This window comes from Chenopodium quinoa, unplaced genomic scaffold (assembly GCF_001683475.1).
Source record: "Chenopodium quinoa cultivar QQ74 unplaced genomic scaffold, ASM168347v1, whole genome shotgun sequence".
NCBI classification, from domain to species: Eukaryota; Viridiplantae; Streptophyta; class Magnoliopsida; order Caryophyllales; family Amaranthaceae; genus Chenopodium; species Chenopodium quinoa.
Window position 1 is genome coordinate 1,952,982 of NW_018744790.1, and position 20,879 is coordinate 1,973,860.

The following is a 20,879-nucleotide window of genomic DNA, read 5'->3' on the forward strand; positions in this document are numbered from 1 at the left end:
CTCGAGACCGATAAGATTTTCAAAGTCAATGGCCAAAGGCTCAAACCCTACTTCGAGGGTTTCAAAACCGAGAACGTGGAGTGCATCGATCTCTACGAGCCATCAATGGAGTAGCGAAGTGGGATGATCCGCGTCGAGCCAACGACGTAAAACAAAGGCGCTAATCGGGAGGCAACCCGATCGAAAACTCTTCCCCATTACTTTTCGTAGTTTAGTTTTTATTTTTTTCGTGTGATGTGAAGAGTGTTTTTATTGTTTTTGTGTAGGTGGAGGCCTTGGGAGCAATTTTTATGCGCGAAACGCAGCAAAAACTGAGCAAAACAGAAACAAAGGGGCCTTCCCTGCAGAAGCCGCTGGCAGCTGCTCTGCAGCCGCTACCAGCGGGTCTTCTTGCAGCCCAAACCCCTTTGTTTCTGTCCCAGCCGCTGGTAGCTGCTCCTGAGCCGCTGCCAGCGGGCCCCCCTCTACGTTTTGTTAATGCTAAAAAAAAAAAAAAAAAAAAAAAAAAAAAAAAAAAAAAAAAAAAAAAAAAAAAAAAAAAACTGCCAGAGCCGCTGGCAGCGGGCCTCAAGCCGCTACCAGCGGCCCCTACAGCTCTCCCCGATTTTTTTTTTCCCCTTATTTCCCCTTTTCCAACTCCAACTTCATTATCCCCCAATTCACATAAACCCTTACTCCTTTTCTTCTCCTTCTCTCTACTCATTCATTCCCCTACTCCAATTATACCAAATTCCTTACCAATTTCCCTTTCCCAAATCTTCATCTTTCATCAAATTCTCAATTCCCATCACAATTTCACCTAAGGTTTACCATTTTTCTTGATTTCAATTGTGAAATTGAGTTGGTTGTGTGGAATTGCAAGCTTAATTTATTTTCATTGAAGGTGAAGGTGAAGGTGCAAGTGAACATATTCCTTTTTATAGCCATGGGTAGAGACAACAAGAGGTCTAAAGCATCATCTCCATCAAGACCCTCAAGGGGCAAGAAGCAAGGGGCTTCTTCAAGTCAAGGGGAGGCACCTCCATTGCCTCAAGGGGATGGTTTCATGGGTGTGCGGTTGAATTCCAAGGAGAAGGGCGTATGGACTAAGCTTCAACAACCCCGACGAACGGTGCAATGCACCAAGTTCTTTGACTTAGAAGCTTTACAAGAGCTAGAGATGGAGGAAGGAGTGCGGCTCTTGCTAAGGAACGTGGGTCTCGAGAATTTCATGACCAAATGCGCTCCCACCTATGTCAGGTATACATATGAATTCCTTTCAACGCTTACTAAAGGACGTGAACAAATATCCTTTAATTTGAACAATAGGAATTATGTGATGTCTTATGATGATTTGCGTATGGCATTTGGTTGGGATGCACCCCCATTGGTGAACCGTTGGGGTGATTATAGCACGTACTCGTCCCGAACATTTTGGAGGGCTATAACTGGTTGTGAAGTTGACCCTCATGGTGATCATAGCTTCAAAATCACCCACCCATGCCTTAGACTGGTGCATAGGTTTATATCGTCCACTATTCTATGCCAAGGGGAGGCCACTAAGGTCCCCAAAGTCACATTGTCGTATTTGTGGGCGATGACCCCTGAAGGTGTCGGTACGCCCAATTGGGTGGAGATTTTTGTTGATAGTTGTGTAAAGGTGAAGTCCAACTCCAGTGGCCATATTAGTATGGGTGGCATGGTCTCTTTGCTAGCCTGTTATTTGAATGTTCCACCCCCTGAGGATCTTGTGCCAGTAGACTCGACATACTTGACATATAACATCATGACTCTGGTCAAGATCGGTTTATTATCGCGTTCCCCCGTCGCCGGTAGTTATTTCTGGCGATACGGACCGCAGGGTTTGAACTATTTGAGACTTCCTCGTCCCGAGGGACGAGCATTACCTTTTGGCCCTACTGCTGCAGACTTTTTCCTTCCGCCCGACCCGGATGTTGCTCCTTATTTGGGAGATGCTGAAATCATAGTTGAGAACATGGGAGAGGAGAATCCCGATGTTCATATGGGCGGAGAGTTTGTTGATGAGGAAGGGGGTGAGGATGCTGCTGGAGTGCAGCACGATGATTGGCCTCGATGGAGGGCTGATGTGGATGATAGACTAGAGGAGGTGTGCGATGGGATGCAGGAGCTGCTTGCATATCAAAGAAGCATGAGTCGGTTTTACACCACTCAGTATCCGCAGTATGAGCCTCCAACTGAGGCGTTCATGGATCATTTGGCATCCCGTGCTTTGCGTCGTTCCGAGAGGCGTGCTTCTCGGGGCGATGCCGGCTCTTCTGGCTCTGGAGGTCCCTCTCATTGAGATGGTAACGATTCTCTTCCTTTTCCCTTACTTTTGGTTTCATTGTAGTTGTTCTTGCATCGAGGACAATGCTTCATTCAAGTAGGGGGGGGAAGACATTCTTGCATATATTCTTTGAATTTTGTATAGTTATTTTGATTTCATGTTTTGTATAACTATCTTAATTGTGGTTCAATGAAGCAAGCTTGAAAAAAAAACAGAAAAAAGTAAAAAAAAAAAAAGAAAGAAAGAAAAAAAGAAAAAGAAACCCGCTAAGTCGAAAACCTGAAAAGGCGGCTTAGGCAAAAATGGGGGCCCGGTTAGGTTGAAAACCCGAAAGGGCGACCTAAGCAAAAAAGTGGCTAATGAGTGGGTGAGAAAGTGAGATTTGGAAAAAGATGAGAGGCTAGGATGAAAACCCGAAAGGGCTCCTAGGCAAAATGAGAGAAAAAAGAGAGAAATGTTCATGAATTTGATTTTTCAAGGAAATTTCGCATCTATTTGCCGGAGTCGGTGTCATAAGGGGAGGAGATATAAGGAGGTGTCGGGGTAGGTTTCATCTTGGTGATTTTGGGAGATAGTTGAGATTTTGGGGGAATTTGTTGATCATCTTAGGAATTTGAGAGCATGAGTTGTTTGTTTTCACTCTTGAATGTGGAAGTGTTTTTATGAGATTTTTGGTTAAGTTGAGTTTTTGTTTGCCCAATTTTATCAAAAATTTCATTTCTTTAGGCGGTTGAGAATATTCATACTCATGGCTATGCGTTTATCGTTCCAAGTTGATTTTGGGGATGAATTGATAAATAAGAAAAAAGGGAGATTTAAAGTGTGAAGTATGGGGGAGTGTGATTGTGATTGGTTGATAAGTACTAGGATGTTTTGTTGAGTTTGAGTGCGTAGAGCTAGTTTGATTCCACCATCTTCTGTTTTGAACCTTAGTGAGGAGGATGTGTTTTATTCTCTAAGTTTACTCGAGGGCGAGTAAAGGTTCAAGCATGGGGGAATTTGATAAGCCTTCTTATCATGGGTTGAGAGAAGCATTTTAGGGTGTGTTTTGATGCTTTATATGTACTTTTGTTAGCTTTTGTGAGTTTTGGGCTGTGATCTCACTTATGTGCAAAAGGCGGGATTTATGAGTATAAGTGAGTGAGTGAGCTCGGGAACCAATGAAGAGTTATGTAAGAAGGATGGACCTTGGCTCGTGATTTGAGAGTTGTGATGGAGCATGAAAGAGCAAGGAAGAAAGCTTGAGGAAAAGGTGAAGCAAAGCAAGAAGAAGAAGCAAGGAAAGAAGGCAAAAAACAGCAGGAACCGCTGCCAGGGCCGCTGGCAGCTGGCCAGAGCCGCTGGCAGCGGGTATACCAGAGTGAGGGGCTGCCAGAGCAGCTGCCAGCGGGTCCAGAGCAGCTGGCAGCGGCTCTGGCAGAAATTCGGGCTGTTTTGGTTAATTTTCAGCAATTTGGCTTTGTTTTGGCTCGTGTTTTGGATATTATTTTATTATTATTATTGTGTTATGTTATTAAAATATAGAAACATATAAATAGCTTAGTTTTAATTAAGTTTGAAAAAAAAAGAAGGAGAATTAAGTTTTGAGAAAAAAGCTTTCTAGGGTTTTCTTGGAATTTTCAGAATTCTTTGTTTTGGAATTAGAATCCATGGAAGCTTAATCTTCCGGATTCTTGGTTAAAGATTGAAGCTTTTGGCTACGAATTGTGAGATCTTTCTTCTCTTAATATCTATTGAATATATATTGTTCCTTGAATTAATTTCATGATTTGCTTTAATCAATTGCTAGGTTAGAATTATTGGATTCGCTTGCATCTAATTAATCTTTCCAAAGTAGCAACTTTAGGTTATTGATGCATGCTTTTGGTTGATAACTTGAAGAGGGAATAATATTATTGAAGAAATTAGACCGCTTGTGTTAATTTATTCAATCCTTGTTGATTTCTCCGTTTATTTTCTTCTTGTGGATAATTTAGAGCGCTTGTCTTGAATTGTGCATTGGAAAGGGTTAGAAAGGAGCGCTTTGCTATTTCTAACTATTTATGAGAATTTAGAATCTAGGAATTCTACAACAAGGTGTTCAATAGAGCTTGATTGAGGAGACTTCTATGATCAATTTGTATGTTCATTAGTGGATTTCGCATAACCAAGACCGTTCTTCTCATTGATTACCTATTCATTACGTTCGTTGTTCTTACTTAGTTCATTTATCATCATTGCTCGTGAAAACCCCCCTCGTTACTTAGGTTACTACCGTCCTAGAGTATTTCCACTTAGGTTTCCAGTTATTAGTCCCTTTTTCCCTGTGGATTCGAACTCGACTTCCCTAACTACGTTTATTTGCAGTTAGCTTAGTTGTGATATTTTTGGTTGCATACGACTGAGGCACACCAGTGTTCAAGCTCATTTATTAAATGAGCTTCAAAATTTGTTCAAGCTTGACTCATTTATCAAATAAACGGACATGAACGAGCTTTAACCGAACTCGAATCCGAGTAGTTTATTGACCGACTTGATTCATTTACACCCCTAAGTACAATCAATCAATTATAGGCTTAATCCCATAAGTAGGGTCGGCTACATAAACCAAAATAAATTATTCTGTATGGTCATTGACAAAAAGCAAGAAGTAGAAAAAAAAAATAAAAAAATAGAAGAAAGTTTCATCTCATTTAGCATAAACCAAATGAAGTGTCAATACATGTCCTGATAATAACAGTATGTATAAAGCAACATCCTGGATCACACTCCTCAGATGAATTTGTGCAGTGATTTCCGCATTGATAATCAGCAGAGACCATTAAAGGCACACACCAGGGAACTTAAGAAAGGAAGAGGAATAAGACGGCTAAGAAGGGGAAACCTCTGTAAAACCCAACTTCTCATCTCTATAAAGTTTTTAGATTAAACAACTATTTTCTCTTTTCAATTAGTTACATACATGACTTCCTTCAATGATAAGGATTCAAGAGAACATTGGCAAATAAACTTAACTATTGATTACAAATATTAAGAAGATACACTAGAAAATACAACTTACAAGAGAGACAACAGGATAATAGAAAATACAACCACATTTATTAGAAGCAATGTCTGAAACAGGTTATCAACTAAACAAAGCTACAAAACTGAAGACCACGAGGTAAAGATTCAGCGTCCTATATCTCTCGGAAAACCTTCTCAGCTGCTGCTATTGTTTGTTGAATATCTTCAGTAGTATGAGCCAAGCTAGTAAATCCAGCTTCAAACTGTGAAGGGGCAAAGTAGACTCCTTCCTCTAACATTCCCCTGTAGAAACGGCCAAACTTTGCAGTGTCACTTTTCTTTGCATCCTCAAAGCTGTATACAGGCCCATCAGTGAAGAAAAACCCAAACATTCCCCTGATATATCCACCACACATTGCATGCCCAGCCTTCTTCCCAGCATCAAGGAGTCCTTGCGTAAGTTCACCAGTAATCTTGTCCAAGTATTCATAGCTTCCTGGTTGCATCAATCGTTTGAGTGTATGTATCCCAGCAGTCATTGCCAATGGGTTTCCACTGAGAGTACCAGCCTGATACATTGGTCCAGCAGGTGCAACCATCTCCATAATATCCCTTCTCCCTCCATAAGCACCAACAGGAAGACCACCACCTATGACTTTCCCCAGTGTTGTAAGATCAGGCGTAATCTTGAAGTACTCTTGTGCACCACCATAAGATAAACGGAATCCAGTCATAACTTCATCGAAGATCAAGAGAGTTCCATTTTCTTTGGTGATTTCCCGGAGGGCTTCAAGGAAGCCAGGGTTTGGAGGAATAAAACCTGAGTTTCCGACAACAGGTTCTAGGATTATGGCAGCAATTTCTCCTTTGTTAGCCTCAAAGAGACTTTTCACAGTTTCGATGTCATTATATGGAGAAGTTAGGGTGTCTGAGGTGGAAGACTTTGGTACACCTGGAGAGTCTGGAAGCCCTAGAGTAGCAACACCACTTCCTGCCTTCACAAGAAATGGGTCTGCATGGCCATGGTAGCAACCCTCAAACTTGATAATCTTCTGTCTGCCAGTGAACGCACGGGCCAGACGGAGAACACCCATACATGCTTCCGTACCTGAGTTTACAAATCGGACCATTTCAATGCTCGGAACAGCTGATATCACCAACTCAGCCAGAGTATTCTCAAGAAGACAAGGAGCACCAAAACTTGTCCCTTTCTTCATAGTTTCCGCCAGGGCTGCAAGTACCTGTTAGGAGATCAATGATAATTAGGTACAACCATACAAGCATAACTATCTGGTTATGTTAACCTATGCATTAACACTAGCTGATGTTGGGACCAAAAATTGGTACCCTGTAACAAATAGCATTACAATTTATAATACAAATAACATTAAGTAAAACCAAATGCTCAGTTTTCAGAGGATGATATATCAGAAGTTGTATTCGGGAGAAAAAATGAAACCTCATCGTCAGCATGACCAATAATAGCTGGTCCCCATGAGCCAACATAGTCAATATACTCATTGCCATCTATATCCCACATGTGAGAACCCTTGACAGAGTCTACCACTATAGGCTGTCCACCAACTGACTTGAAGGCACGGACAGGGGAATTTACACCTCCAGGCATCAACTCCTGCAATTCATATGAAACCATCTTTAAAATCAGAAGGATAACTTGTAATCAGGTGTTGTATGACTATTGAAAATTTGCCAAGCTAAATAGCGATAAAAATAACATATAAACAAAAGACACTAAATAACGAAGTCCACTAAACAGCCAGTCTCAACACCTCATTCAGCACAATATTCAATAATAAAAAAAAAAAAAAAAAAAATCAGATCCAAGGTGAAGTCCATAAAATCTGCAGGAAGTAGAATCTACTCTCTTAGAGTTTCTAATAAACCGAAAGGGCTTGAGGTTTGTTGGCTAAGGTAATCAACACAAAAATTTCTTTCCTCTAGCAAATAATTCCTTAAATCCTCCAAGAATCAATTTAAATGGTAACATCTAGCAGTGCAGTACACCCAGACTATGGGCTCGGTTAATTTCTGTTCCAATCAATGGATATTTTGGTACACAGCTACTTCTGTTCTAGTCGAAGTTTTTCAGGGACTATAATTGGGTACTTGAAAATTCTAAGAAACATCAGTTAGCATATCCCATCAGCTAATCATATCCCATTCAAAGGATACTTGAAAATTTGAAGTGTGCCCCATTAGTGTTTATTGTTTAACAGATTTCTTCCAGCAATGCTTACTCCAAAAAGTTAGCCACCAAATGCTTAATGCTTCATCATAATTATTTTTATAGCAGATAACAAGAGTGATATGGAAAAAGATACCACATTATAATAGACACCACCCTGTTCCAGCGGTTCACAATGTTAAGATGACAACATAAAAGGCAAAAGGTGCAAAGCGCCCTTGTCATATTTGCTAACAAATGAGGTTGTAATGAGGATTTCATCCAAAGCATACTACAGTAAACAATCATTACAAAAGCATCCTTGATCCCACCTATCTAGATATCTCATCTAACATTCCCAACAAAATTGAAGAATCCTTTTCACGAAGAAACGAATAAATGGGGCCCACCTTAAAACATCAAAAAGAAATACAATATACAGTACTATCGAATCAAAGCCTCAAATCCTAGCAATTGACAATCATGACTCTACAAATAAGAATACAAAGGTTCATACCCAAAGATGCATCACTAATTAACCAAGTACAGGGGGCAGGCTCTGCTCTTATTACCTTCTTTGCATATACATAAGACCGAAGAGTTTAATTTTATCATATATAGGTTCATGCTAGAGTCTTAATACCACCACCAACCCAACAACCATTCCATTTTCTAGGGGATAAATTATGTAATAGTAACAGAAATGGAACAGAGAAGATTGGGAAGTATTATGAGATTCTCTCAGCCAGGAATCACAGATGCAGATGGGATAGGGTAATCTGGGTAAAGACAGCGCAACCTAAACATCAGTTCATTGCTTGGCTAGTCATTCAGCATAGATTGAAGACCAGAGACATGTAGCATATTCAACTGCAACAGGATAAGAAGAAGTGTATACTAGGTGTAGATTTTGATGAGTCACATAGTCATATAATTATTTCAATGTAATTACAGCAGCAGTATATGGCAGCATATCAGAGCTTAGATTGGTTTTGGGCCACAAAGCATCCAGCTGGATACCATTGTTAAAGCTTGCAGCAGGATAAAAAAATAGCATCCAGAGAAACTTGGTAAATACTTGCTGCATTCTGGCAGTCATGTATCAAATTTGGAGGGTCAGGAACATAGCATATTGGGAGAGTAAAATCATGAACATCCCCAACATTGTACAGTCCCAATGTGACATAAAACATAGAATGTTAGCTCTAGGAGGCCAAAAGCTAAATGTAAAAAATAGAGAATGGCTTGAAAGCCTTACTGTGTAGTTTCTTTGTATAGGTGTTTTGGGTTATACCCAAATTCATCATCCTTTTGCTTTGGAACTTTGATATATTCTATGCATTACTATGAGTACATTTTAGGCCTTGTTTTGTGGGAAGTTGAAATTCCCATGAATTCTCACTTCCTCATTTTTGCTTTTTTGTGTCAACCAAACAACTACCCACCTTACCAATTCCCATGAATTCTCAATTCCCCCATTTTATAATGTCAACCAAAAAGGCCTTAGTTAAAAATAATGCCAAAAAGATGAGTCAGTTACCTGAACCAAAAAGTAACAAAGATCGCAAAACATTCCCAAATCTCAAATTACATAGCACGCAAAATCGACAATTAAAGTCAAAATGGAGAACGAACCCAATTCTCAAAATCATAAACAATCAACAAAAAAAAAAAAAAAAAAAAAAAAAAAAAAAAAAAAAAAATCACAATTAAAGAGAAATGATGAGTAATCAAAACCTTGGCTTTAGCAAACGCTTCTTCAGATTTTTGAAGGGTGTAAGTCTTTTTCTTCTCATCAACAGAAACAGTCATTTTAACAACAAGAGTAGAATGGGAGCGAAAAGGGTGCTTAGATTTGGAAGAAGATGGTTTAATGGCGGAAAGCTTTGATGGCCATGTGATACCTACTCCTCCTGCAACACCTGCCATGGCTGCCTTTTAGCTTTCAAATTGCTTGCTTTCTCTCTCCTCAAAATTGCTTGCTTTCTCTCTCCTCTCGATTGCAGGAAGTCAAGATAAGAGGAAGGAGATGAGCCACTTTCTTCACCAAAAAGATACAAGATGAATACGACGAAGCTTCAATAAAGTTTGGTGATTTTGTAAATTGGGCTTTCTTTTTTATTGAAATGTTGGGTTGATTTTTGTTTAGGCCGAAACGAAGTGAGTATATTTTTCACTTCTTTTTTGTAAATAGTTGCAATTATAATTTTCTTGTTTGAATAGGCCTTATGGATAGTGATAGGGGTGAGAACCAAAAAAAATCAAGATACAATCAGAATTGAAACTTGTACAAGAGGTTCCGATTTCGCGTAGTAAAATAGAGAACTTGTTACAATAGGTTTCGGTTCAGGTTTTCAATTTTTTGAAATCGGAACATGTAGGGTACCTTGTAACTTACTCTATAACTTAATCCTAAATCATGCATCAACCCAACACCAATTTTTAACAAATAAAAATAAATAAATATATGTATTCTCTCCGATTTAAATAATTGCTCAACTTTTTATTTTTAGTCGTTTTAAAATATGTGCTCAATTTCCTTATTTGGAAAGTTTTTATAATATCTAATTCATTTTTCTTAACTAGTAAACCAACATAAATTCTATTTTATTAATTTCATATTCTCTCTCCTTCAATTCTATCTACTACTTTTGCTTTTTACAATTTTTTATTGTTCCACCTACTCACTACCTCCATATTTTATCACTTTCTCCAATTTCTCCGAGTATTAAATTTGCCAAACAACTAATTTTGGTTTGTTGTATTGCAAGTTATAATAGTTACTCCCTCTGTCCCTTTATTTTTGTCTCATTTGACTTTTCACGGTCTCCAAGTCGTGTTTTAAAACGAATATAACTCTATTTTCCTTCACGTAAAAGTTATAAAACTTGATATTAATAAAATATACAACGAGACGAACACATCAAGATCACACATGACTATATTAGTTCTTATTGATCAATGACAATTGATGGTCAAAGTTTTAAAAATTTGACCCAAATAACAGCAATGGGGCAAAATATTAGGGACGGAGGGAGTATAAATTAATGAACCCTTAATTTTTTTTTTTTTCAAAATGATTTTGCAAAAAAGTATGAAATATATTAAAAGACATTGTACCCTGAATCAAAACTAGAACTTGTAGGTCTGATACTCATTTTGAGGAACCTGCTGTAAATATTTCAATTCTGATTCCGAAAATTTTATTAGGGTATCCTGTTATGCTCACTCCTAGGTAGTAAGAGGAGAGTATTGGGGTTTGCTTAACTAACACTTGTCATCCTCTATTTCTTTATCGAATAGATTAGTAGCACTTGGTCATGAGTAGCATGTAGTATAAATCATCACCTTTAAGTTTGTGAACAAGTCAGCACACTTTTAGGTTTATTTAAAATGATGTAAAGTTAACCCCGAAATAAAAAATAAAAATAAAATTTACCTGATAAAAAATTATTTATACTTTATTTATAAAATTGCTCTTAAATAAAAATCAAATTTCAATGAGGAAAAATATCTATGGTTTACCGCAATTACCCCAACTAAGAGTTTTTTTTAAGACAATAGACATTATAGCAATTTGTTACAAAATACACTCTCAAAATGGAACATGCGCAACAATCGTCCCTTCCACCGCCAATCCCACCGGAGGTCGCTGACGAGGGTGGCTAGGTCCAGTAAAAAACCAAAACGAAAGATTACACATGAAATTTTTTAATAGAAATGACAAGAATGAGAACCCTGGATGGAGGTTGCACCTTTGAACTCCAATATTCAAGGTGGGAGACCAGTGGTGTTGAACAATCAGACCTTTGTCCCTATTTTGCATAGGGAAGGTCAGCCCCAAAGGTCCTTCAGAGATCTCATTCGAGATACCCATCTAGAACCAATGGCAAAGGACAGCGGCCAGGTTTTTGATAATGATGAGAATGATGAGAATGATGTTTCTGATGATGATATCCCCCCGGAAGATGTGGTAGATAATGATAGGTGCCCTGTCATTCTGCTTACAAAGGAAGAGAAGAGAGCAATACGCCGACCTTGGAGAAACACTCTAATCATTCGAATGTTTGATGGAAGCTAAGTTTGGGCTACATGGGATTAATGAAAAGGCTAAAGAGGAAATGGCAATTGAAAGGTGAAATGTCCCTCACAAACATAGGATGTAAGTATTTTATTGCTAGACTTAATAATCAAGAAGACTATAATTATGTTCTGACTCAAGGACCTTGGTTGATAGATGATAAATATCTTACCATCCGTAAATGGACACCAAATTTTATCCCTGAGGAAGCTTCGATTAAAGTGTTGACAGCTTGGGTTCGTATTTCAAACTTATCATCAGTGGAATAAATCGATAAGGATTTTCTTAAGAAAATAGGAGAGAAACTTGGAAAAGTAATTAGGGTGGATAAATCTACTGCATATGCTGAAAGAGGACAGTTTACAAGATTAAGTGTAGAGATTGATTTGTCAAAGCCCCCGTTGTCGAAGTTCTGGCTTAAAGGAAAAATTTTGAGGATCCAATATGAAGGGATCAAATTAATTTGCAATAAGTGTGGTATGTTAGGGCATGTTGAAGAATGGTGTGCCTCATCCCACTCGAGTCAAGACATGATTGTGGATCAAGTTAATAACGAGATTGCAAACCAGCATGGTGTGGGTGCTGAAGGAGTTATTGAGAAACATCCAAGACCTGAGGAAGATAGTGATTTTGGTTCGTGGATGTTGGTTAAAAAACCAGTCCGGAAACGGAATCCAAGGATAGACAAGCCCCCACTGGAAAACGCCAAAGATGGTGGAGGTACGCATACACAAAATCAGAATAAAAGTAGGGCGCCAAATCAAAATTCAAAACAAAATATGCCAACATCTTCGGGGTCAAGATTTGAGGCATTAAATGAGGAAGGTGTAGTGCAAGATAAGCAACAAGAAGATTTGGCCTTAGAAGATATGCATACTAAAGATATGAAAACATTATCTTCGCAAGGTTTAAGCAAAGATAATTTATTTGGTACAGCTGTTAATCTTGGAGATAATTCTCAAAATAAACAAAAAGATATTAATTTCCAATTGGGAAGCAACAAAGCTGGAAATTCAAATGCTCCAAAAAAATAAAAAAGGAAACTTCTCTAATAAAAATATTTCCCAAAAAAATTTTAACCAAAAAATTACCCCTTTGAAGCCCATTGAAAACGAATTACCCACAATCTTCTCGACATCCAGCAAAATTCCAAATTTACATCCTAGAAAAGAAAATTTGACTTTCGGTGAAGCCAACTCTACAAAAGCAACTGAACAGAAGACAAGTAAAGAAGATACAATAGTTATAGAAACAGAGGATATAGAGGAAGTGGTGCCCTTAAGCAGCTATGGATTTGTTCAGCAGGGAGGTAATAAACTCTCTCAATCCCTTCGAAGAAAACACATTTTGTGGGATAACCGATGGATCATCCTTACCTGACCATAGCCAACCCCCTTGACTCATGTGAAGGAGGTTCGAATGGAGACGTGGATAGAATCAATTCCGGAGCCGCCAGTGTTAGTGGTGTACCTCCAAATTCAAGTAGAAATTAATCGAATTATTTGATTAATTGAAGAAGCTTATTTAAGTAATCCTTCATATTCTATTGATACAATGAATGCAAACCTAGCAAATTTGGCATCCAACACACTGCTTATGTCTTGTATGATATGGAATGTACAAGGGGCAGGAAGTAGGGAGTTTATGTTTGCTTTGAAGGAAATAATTAGAGTAAATAAGCCGAATGTGATAGCTCTCGTGGAAACACATATAGGAGGAGCTCAAGCGGAGAGAATTGCTAATATTATAAGATACAATGGTCATACTAGAGTCGATGCTCAGGGCTTTAGTAGTGGCATATGGGTGTATTGGAGAAGGGAATTAGTCACTGTCGAACCAATACATAAACACAACCAATTTATTACTATAGAAATAAAAAGAGTGGATGGTGTTCCATGGTACTTTACAGCAGTATATGGCAGCCCAGACCCCTCGAAAAGACAAGAACTATGGAGAGAGCTCAAAGACTATGCTGCAAATCACAATGTTCCTTGGATGTTAGCAGAGGATTTTAATGATACGAGGTTTCGATGGGAAAGAAGCTCTTATTGTGTTGAAACCTCTAGAAGAGCTGCTCGATTTAATGAATGGGTGGAAGATGTTGGCTTATTGGAAATTGAATTTAGTGGTGCATCACATACTTGGTCTAGAGGGAACTCGGTTGACACTTGGCAGAGTTCAAGACTCGACCGTGCCCGCTCTTTGCAATGGAGAATGGAGTCTAAGGTTCCCCAATGCTTCGATGAAACACTTTCTCGCAATCCAATCAGATCACTATCCGATAATTATTGCTCCAAACGGGTTTGCTCCTTTATCAAAAATTAATAGGCCCTTTAGGATTCAAGCGGCTTGGATGACTCACGATAACTTTAGGGACTTTGTCGAGAGTAAGTGGGATAAAGAGGCTCCTCTTATGCCTCACCTTAACCAACTTGCTGCTGATCTACAAGAATGGAATAAAACGAATTTCCATAACATTTTTAAGAAGAAACACAATCTCCTAGCACGTATTGCAGGTGTACAACGTGCTCTTGCGCTTCAAAAAGCGAGGGATTTAATAAAACTTGAGTCGAAATTAAGTGTGGAGCTTGATGAGGTACTTGCCCTAGAGGAATTGTTATGGTATCAAAAATCAAGAGTGGAGTGGAATAAGGATGGAGACCATAATACCACCTTATTTCAACTTAGCACTATAGCTCGTAGATGGCGAAACAAAATTTTGGCCATTAAAGAAGAGCCTGATGGCCAATGGCTAACTGACAAAGCCGAGGTTCAAAATAACATTGTCAACTATTTTACAACCTTGTTCGAAAGTGAAGATGAGCAGCCCCATGAGGATCTTCCTCGTGATATTTTCCCAGAATTTACAACTCGTGACAGGAATAATCTGACGAGGCCTTTTCTTCAATGTGAAATAGATAGGGTAATGAAGGAAATGGGTGCTCTAAAAGCACCGGTTCCAGATGGTTTCCAAGTTTTATTCTACCAAAAGAATTGGGACCTAGTATCTCAGAATGTGTACAAGCTTGTCTTTGATGTGCTTAATGGAAAAGGAATGCCACAAAGCTTAAATGATACTGCCCTTGTGCTAATTTCGAAAGTGGACAATCCAGAGGTAGCTTCTAATTTTGAACCATTAGCTTATGTAATGTAGCTTATAAAATCATTACAAAAGCTATAGTCAACCGTATCAAGCCAATGATGCCTCATCTTACCTCAAGCAAACAAACATGTTTTGTTCCGGGCCGACAAATAACGGATAGTATAGTTATTGTACAAGAGGTGATCCATACTATGAGGAATTCGCAAGGTGAAAAAGGTTTTATGGCTACAAAAATAGACTTTGAAAAGGCATACGATAGGTTGAGATGGAAATTTATTTGAGGTACTCTAATGGAGATTCTATTTCCTATCCTTCTTGTTGATGTTATTATGGAGTGCATAACCACCTCGTCAATGCGTGTGCTATGGAACAGAGAGCCTACTCAAGCTTTCTCCCCTAAACAGGGAATTAGACAAGGTAATCCTTTATCACCCTATATTTTCGTACTTTGTATGGAACGATTAAACCAAATAATTGAGGAGTCATTTATCCTCAATCAATGGAAGCCCATACGGGCTAGCAAAAATGGTCCCCAACTTTCGAACCTAGCTTTTGCAGACAATATCATCTTGTTTTCCGAGGCTAACATTGAACAAGCGGGGTATATCAAGCAATGTTTGGATTGTTTTTGTTCATCTTCAGGTCAGAGAGTAAGCTATCCAAAATCGAGGGTGTATATTTTGGGTAATAATGATGCAACTCAGCGCCAACTCATCACAAATTTTATGGGAATTGAACAAACAGAAGACCTTGGTAGCTATCTGGGTATGCCAACATTAACAGGAAGAGTGACCAAAGACACTTTTGGCTATTTATGTGAAAATATAGATAGGCCTTTGGCAGGGTGGAAGTCGACATATGTGTCTTTAACTAGAAGGATTACTCTAGCCAAATCAACAATGGCATCTTACGCAATGCAAACCGCAAGGGTACCAAGAACCATATGTGATGATATCGATAAGAGAATAAGGCGCTTTATTTGGGGTAGTGATGAAGAGAAACGAAAAATCCACTTAATTTCTTGGGAAAACTTGCACAAACCGAGGGATATGGGAGGCTTGGGAATTCAATCTTCAAGGGAAACAAATTCAGCCTTTTTGACAAAGCTAGGGTAGAGAATTCTCACAGAACCTCACGCTCTTTGGGCTTGTGTACTAAGAAGCAAATATTGCAAAGGTAGATGTGACGTTAATATGTTCGAGCCAAAATAGAATATGTCAAATGTTTGGAATGGCATTATAGAAAACACTCACATCATTTCAAGAGGCGCTCGAGTTGTAATGAGTGATGGTAAAACCACCCTTTTTTGGGACCATAGGTGGGTGTGTTCTCAGCCGCTTAGAGAGCTGGCTATTGGTATCATCCCCTTGGATATTGAAGGGGCTACAGTAGCCAAAATGTGGGACGAGCAGCTAGGATGGAAGTGGGCTGCTTTTGCTGACATCTTACCTCCAGATATATTGAAGGAGATCGAATCACATAGCATTATTAAAAATCCAGAGCAGAGTGATCTGTTTTATTGGCAGAATGGCTCGAAAGGGAGGTTCTCCATAAAGTCTGCTTTTCAACTTATTCGTAATGATGATGAGACTCAAGAAGATGGGTCGTGGGAGCTAGTCTGGCGCCTTAGAGTGCAACAAAGAATAAGAGTATTCCTTTGTTTGGTGCTCCATGATAAGGTAATGACTAATGCAAATAGGTTTAAGCGAGCATTAACGGATGATCCTTGCTGTAAGCTATGTAATAACATGGAGGAAAATACACTCCATGTTCTGAGAGATTATAAGGCAGCTAGGGAAGTATGGCGTCAAGTAGGAGGACTTGCAAATGCATCAAATTTCCGAACTGGCACACTGAAGCAATGAATAATTCAAAAAATAAAGCTACAACACAATAACAATTTATCTCCTAAAATTTGGCCTACATACTTTGCTATTGTGATTTGGTGGATTTGGAGATGGAAATGCACCGTAGAATTTGATAAATCAAATGAAATTCCAGTTGATGTTAAGTAATTCTTGCTAAAGCGCTTTGAAGAAGTGTGGAGGGTTATGGGGGATAACAATACTGATAACTCCCAAGTTGTTCTAAAAGGGAAGCATTCATTAAGTGGGTTGCTTTGCCACCTAGATGGCTTGCGTTGAACTCAGATAGGGCAACCAAGGGTGCACCGGGTCCAGCTGGAGGAGGAGGCATCATCAGGGTTACCTTAGGGAAAATTGCTTATGCATACTCCCTTAAGCTTGGCAATTGTAATGCCTTTAAAGCAGAGGTGTTGGCTGCAGAGTATGGTCTTGAATTAGCTCAAAAGTTAGGTGTCAAGAAGCTACAGATGCAACTAGACAATAAAGCGGTAGTCCACATCCTTAATAATGATAATTACAATGGAGAGTGTATTCATGATATTGTCCATTGCAAAAATCTGATCAAAAAACAAGATTGGGAAATCGTAGTGAAGCACATATATCGTGAAGCAAACCAAGCGGCATATTGGCTAGCCAATCAAGGAGTAAATCAGAACAAAATATTCCAGTTGGTTCAAATCCCCCCTTAGCTTTAGGGCGTATCTTGCATAATGATGCAGTAGATGTGGCCTTGCCCCGATTTGTACCCCCTAAGTTTGGAAGCAATTTTCAAGCGGGATGACATTCTCTTGGCAGGAGGTCATCAAAACAGCAATGCGGCAACGAATCGGTAACTTTCAGAGACGTGTGCTCGACGGTGCAAGATACGCGTTTCTGAACTCTTTTATTTGTTTAACTAACGCTATTTTGCAGGTATTGGTGTTACAAGAGTGGTTTAGAATCGCAGAACGTTCTAAATCATTCTCCGTCCCTATCGATACTTTGACTTTTGTTTTCGAAACTTGCGTTTCTCAAAACTCAGTCAAAGTGGGGGCTTCTGTAGACACCCATTTGTGTCTCCCCAAAACCAAACCCAGTGATGAGTGTCTTTCACGTCGAATCATAATCGAATGAAGTGAAAATGTGGAAAGTTTAGTGTTGCGGATAGTTTTAATTTTTTTTCTCTTCTCTTTGTTTTTGAAAACTTATTTTAAGAAAACAGCCAATCCAGTTTGGTTGGTCAATGATATGGGTTCAATAGTAGTGTAGTTGGATGGGGCTTGACAAGAGCTTTCCAACGATATATTATAAGCCCAATTCCGATGAATATTGAGGAAGTTATGGCCAAAATACCAAACTAGGCCCGGTTTGAGCCTTATATGCGGCCCAATGATCTATGGGAGGTCCTAATATAGATTTATTATTGCTAATACAATTAGGAATGGTTTTAGTCTTCTAGATTCTTCTAGAAGGTTCTTTTCATTCCTAATTCAATTAGCATTGATAAATTGACTTTTGTTGACTTTTTCAGAGTTTTAATTAAAATCAAAGAACGTTTTTGAGGAAGATACGATTTTATCCTCCTGTACGGCAATTTCTATCTGATTTTAAGAAAACGTGTGAATTTCTGAATCAGCGCCAAACGCCAGCTGTAGCGCCTGGCGCTAATGTTGGTGTCTGGCGCCAATTGCCAGCGTTGGCGCCAACATCGTTTTATGTGCGCCAGAACTCTATTTTGATATTTTATCTTTTTGGCTGATTTTCATTATAAATAATGTGCTAAAAACTCCGTTTTCGAATAACCAATTTTCATTCATCCACAATCACCTACAATCATCGATTCTCTCTATTTTCACCAACTCTCATCAAGATTTTCTTGATTACTCTCTCTCTCTCTTTTCTAAACTAGCCTTTTCTCTAATACAAAATTCCGCATTCGCAAGACTTAGATACACTTAGCCATATTCGAAGTTGCCTTCGCCCTAGATGTGAAAGGTTTAATTTCCGAGGGTTTGGTCCCAAATCTCTCTTTCAATTATCTAATTTAATTATTGCTTATTATTTTCATTGAAGTTACTAATGTGTGTATTTTGTTATTAGAAAGAGGTACGAGGCATCAAAGTAAGTAATTTAATGATTTTTATTGATGTTATGATGTAGAAATCATGTTTATGGTGTTATTATGATATTCCTAGTATCATATCTAGGGTAACTTTAATACTAAATATGATCGTTATGATGCCTTTTATGTTCTTCCTAATATTTATGATTGTTAGTATCATGTTAGGGTTAAAGATTTGATTTTTATTGCTTAGTGACATGTTAGGGTTTGTTATTAATCTTGTTAGTATCATGCCTAGGATCTTGCTAATATTATGCTTTAACATGATTATCATGATTATTTTTATGATTTATGATTATAATTATTATTTTTATGATGGTTATTATTGTGTTGCTTGTTATTTATTGTTATTGCTTGATCACACATTTTATGCATGTTTAAAGGGAATTTATACTTGTAATCACGCTTAATAAGATATTTAATAATCTTGTTTAGGGTTAATTTGATTATAATTCAAGTGATCGCCAATAATAGATTTATTTGTGCATTAATATTCAACCAACATAGATTAAACAGGTTTAAGGTTAATCCTATTACTTGCATGTTAGTCAGAAAGCGCACATGAATACGATCAGAATAAAGTAGAGGCCTATTATTAGGGCAGGTTCAATCTCTTTTAGGTTGGATTTGAACCTTCATCCCCGAACCCTATTTGGTTCAAGACCTTATGGAGTTGACGATCTCTTGGATCGTTAAGGGGTGTAACCTTCACCTCGTGAACGGTTTACAAGTTCCTAAAAAACTTGTTGGCGACTCTTTTACTCTATCTTCTTTCCCTTTGGACGCCACCGTACTTTAGTGTATGATCACAGTGGAGTTCAAGTTAGGGGATTAACGCTTGAAATATTCCCTACAGGTTTGTTCACATTTACTGAATTGAGCTACTCTTAACTGATTGGAGTTGAACTAAATTGAGTTGAAATGAATATTTTATAAGGGAAGGAAATTAAAAGCTAAACTGAACTGAACCGATTGGAGCTGAATTGAGTTGAAATGAAAATTTTATTAGAGAAGGAAATTAATATTTTATGAGAGAGGAAATTAGAAGCTAAACTGAATTGAATTGATTAGATCTGAACTAAAATGAAATGAAATTAAGATGAAGTGAATATGCCCTTAGTTTCTTGATTTAAAACATAAAAAAGAACTTCAATTATACGAGTATAAGAGAAGGTATTAATCCTTTATGTGCATACATTATTATAGAATTACCAACTAAAAAATGCAATTACATAACTCCAATCTAAAGATCTTTCACAAGAAACTAGGCACAAAATAATCTACTGTCATCCATGCTCTTGTTTCGCCCACCCCCTCCGACAAAGGCACTCTTTTGTCCCTCTTTCTTACCTAATGATTATAAACATCAATAAAGAAATCCGTAACACATAGACTATGGGACAATGTCGTCAGTAATATCATCTTGCCATCTTTAATCTTTCCATCTTTAATCTCCGGAGTTAGAACGAAGTCCTCATTAATATCAAGTCCATCAATGAATGTAAAACAAGTCCATGAATTTACGACGACATACTCCTCCATCACCCACATCACCACGCCTTTGTTACCGATCCTTGAACTCAGGCAACACCCTCACAAAGCAATCCATCCAATACACCGAGATGTGACGCGGCCATCATCTCCGCTTTCGGGTTTATTTCACTAGGAGTATTACTAGTGCAAGGCAAAGGGATAAAATAGAACTTCTCTTCGTCGATATCAAACCTTAGTATCAAATTATCATTGTCTACTAGCCAATGTAACGTACCATTCAATACAACAGCGTTGCTTCGTATCGAAGTAAATCTTATAGTCCATTCCGTATCCATAACAACCTTCCAAGCACAATCACCTTCATCCCTCACTGTCATGACTTCCGCCGTAATTTTAGCACTACCTCGTTGATGATACAACCTAACCACTATTAATAGTCCAGTCTTGGAATCGTAACCCAGCCCATAGTCAGGGTCCGGCCGTGGAAATGTATACATTTCTTCAGGAAAAACCAAACAATACCTTGTGATCGGATTCACCAACTGCAACGTACCTAACGAAAGAGGACGACAAGAATCTTGAACCAAAAACAGTACTAAATCATTGCAAGAAGCCACAATTTCTCCAAAATCTAAGTTATTGAAAGGAAACTCGGTTATTAGGTGATCATCAAGACTATAGTCAATCAAGGTGTAAGAATTTGATACACCACTATAAGCTAAGAAAGATGTATTTTTGGATGAGTTATTATTATAATTATTGTTGATGTGGGATTGGA

At 38.3% G+C, this 20,879-nt stretch overlaps 3 protein-coding genes across 3 annotated transcripts; 2 read left to right on the top strand and 1 right to left on the bottom strand.

Moving 5' to 3' along the window:
• Window positions 1–5,155: 5,155 nt before the first annotated feature.
• On the bottom strand, window positions 5,156–9,605 carry LOC110703947 (glutamate-1-semialdehyde 2,1-aminomutase, chloroplastic-like). The gene is made up of 3 exons (XM_021881749.1): window positions 9,195–9,605; window positions 6,732–6,905; window positions 5,156–6,513 (listed from the first exon to the last, which is right to left on the bottom strand). The coding sequence occupies exons 1-3, from the start codon at window positions 9,384–9,386 to the stop codon at window positions 5,446–5,448; spliced, it is 1,434 nt and encodes a 477-aa protein (XP_021737441.1). The 5' UTR covers window positions 9,387–9,605; the 3' UTR covers window positions 5,156–5,445.
• A 3,487-nt stretch (window positions 9,606–13,092) lies between these two features.
• LOC110703873 lies at window positions 13,093–13,863 on the top strand. Its single transcript, XM_021881652.1, has one exon. It carries the CDS (start codon window positions 13,093–13,095, stop codon window positions 13,861–13,863), a length of 771 nt encoding a protein of 256 aa, XP_021737344.1.
• A 28-nt stretch (window positions 13,864–13,891) lies between these two features.
• On the top strand, window positions 13,892–14,692 carry LOC110703874. The gene has a single exon (XM_021881653.1). It carries the CDS (start codon window positions 13,892–13,894, stop codon window positions 14,690–14,692), a length of 801 nt encoding a protein of 266 aa, XP_021737345.1.
• Window positions 14,693–20,879: the final 6,187 nt, after the last annotated feature.

Bases quoted from the DNA above. Each gene is read 5' to 3' on its own strand.
- LOC110703947 (XM_021881749.1), bottom strand. From the start codon at position 9,386: ATGGCAGGTGTTGCAGGAGGAGTAGGTATCACATGGCCATCAAAGCTT. The intron at 6,906-9,194 runs GTTTTGATTACT...TATGAATTGCAG, and splicing joins AAGCGTTTGCTAAAGCCAAG to GAGTTGATGCCTGGAGGTGT. The intron at 6,514-6,731 runs GTTTCATTTTTT...ATCTCCTAACAG, and splicing joins TTGGTCATGCTGACGATGAG to GTACTTGCAGCCCTGGCGGA.
- LOC110703873 (XM_021881652.1), top strand. From the start codon at position 13,093: ATGAATGCAAACCTAGCAAATTTGGCATCCAACACACTGCTTATGTCT.
- LOC110703874 (XM_021881653.1), top strand. From the start codon at position 13,892: ATGACTCACGATAACTTTAGGGACTTTGTCGAGAGTAAGTGGGATAAA.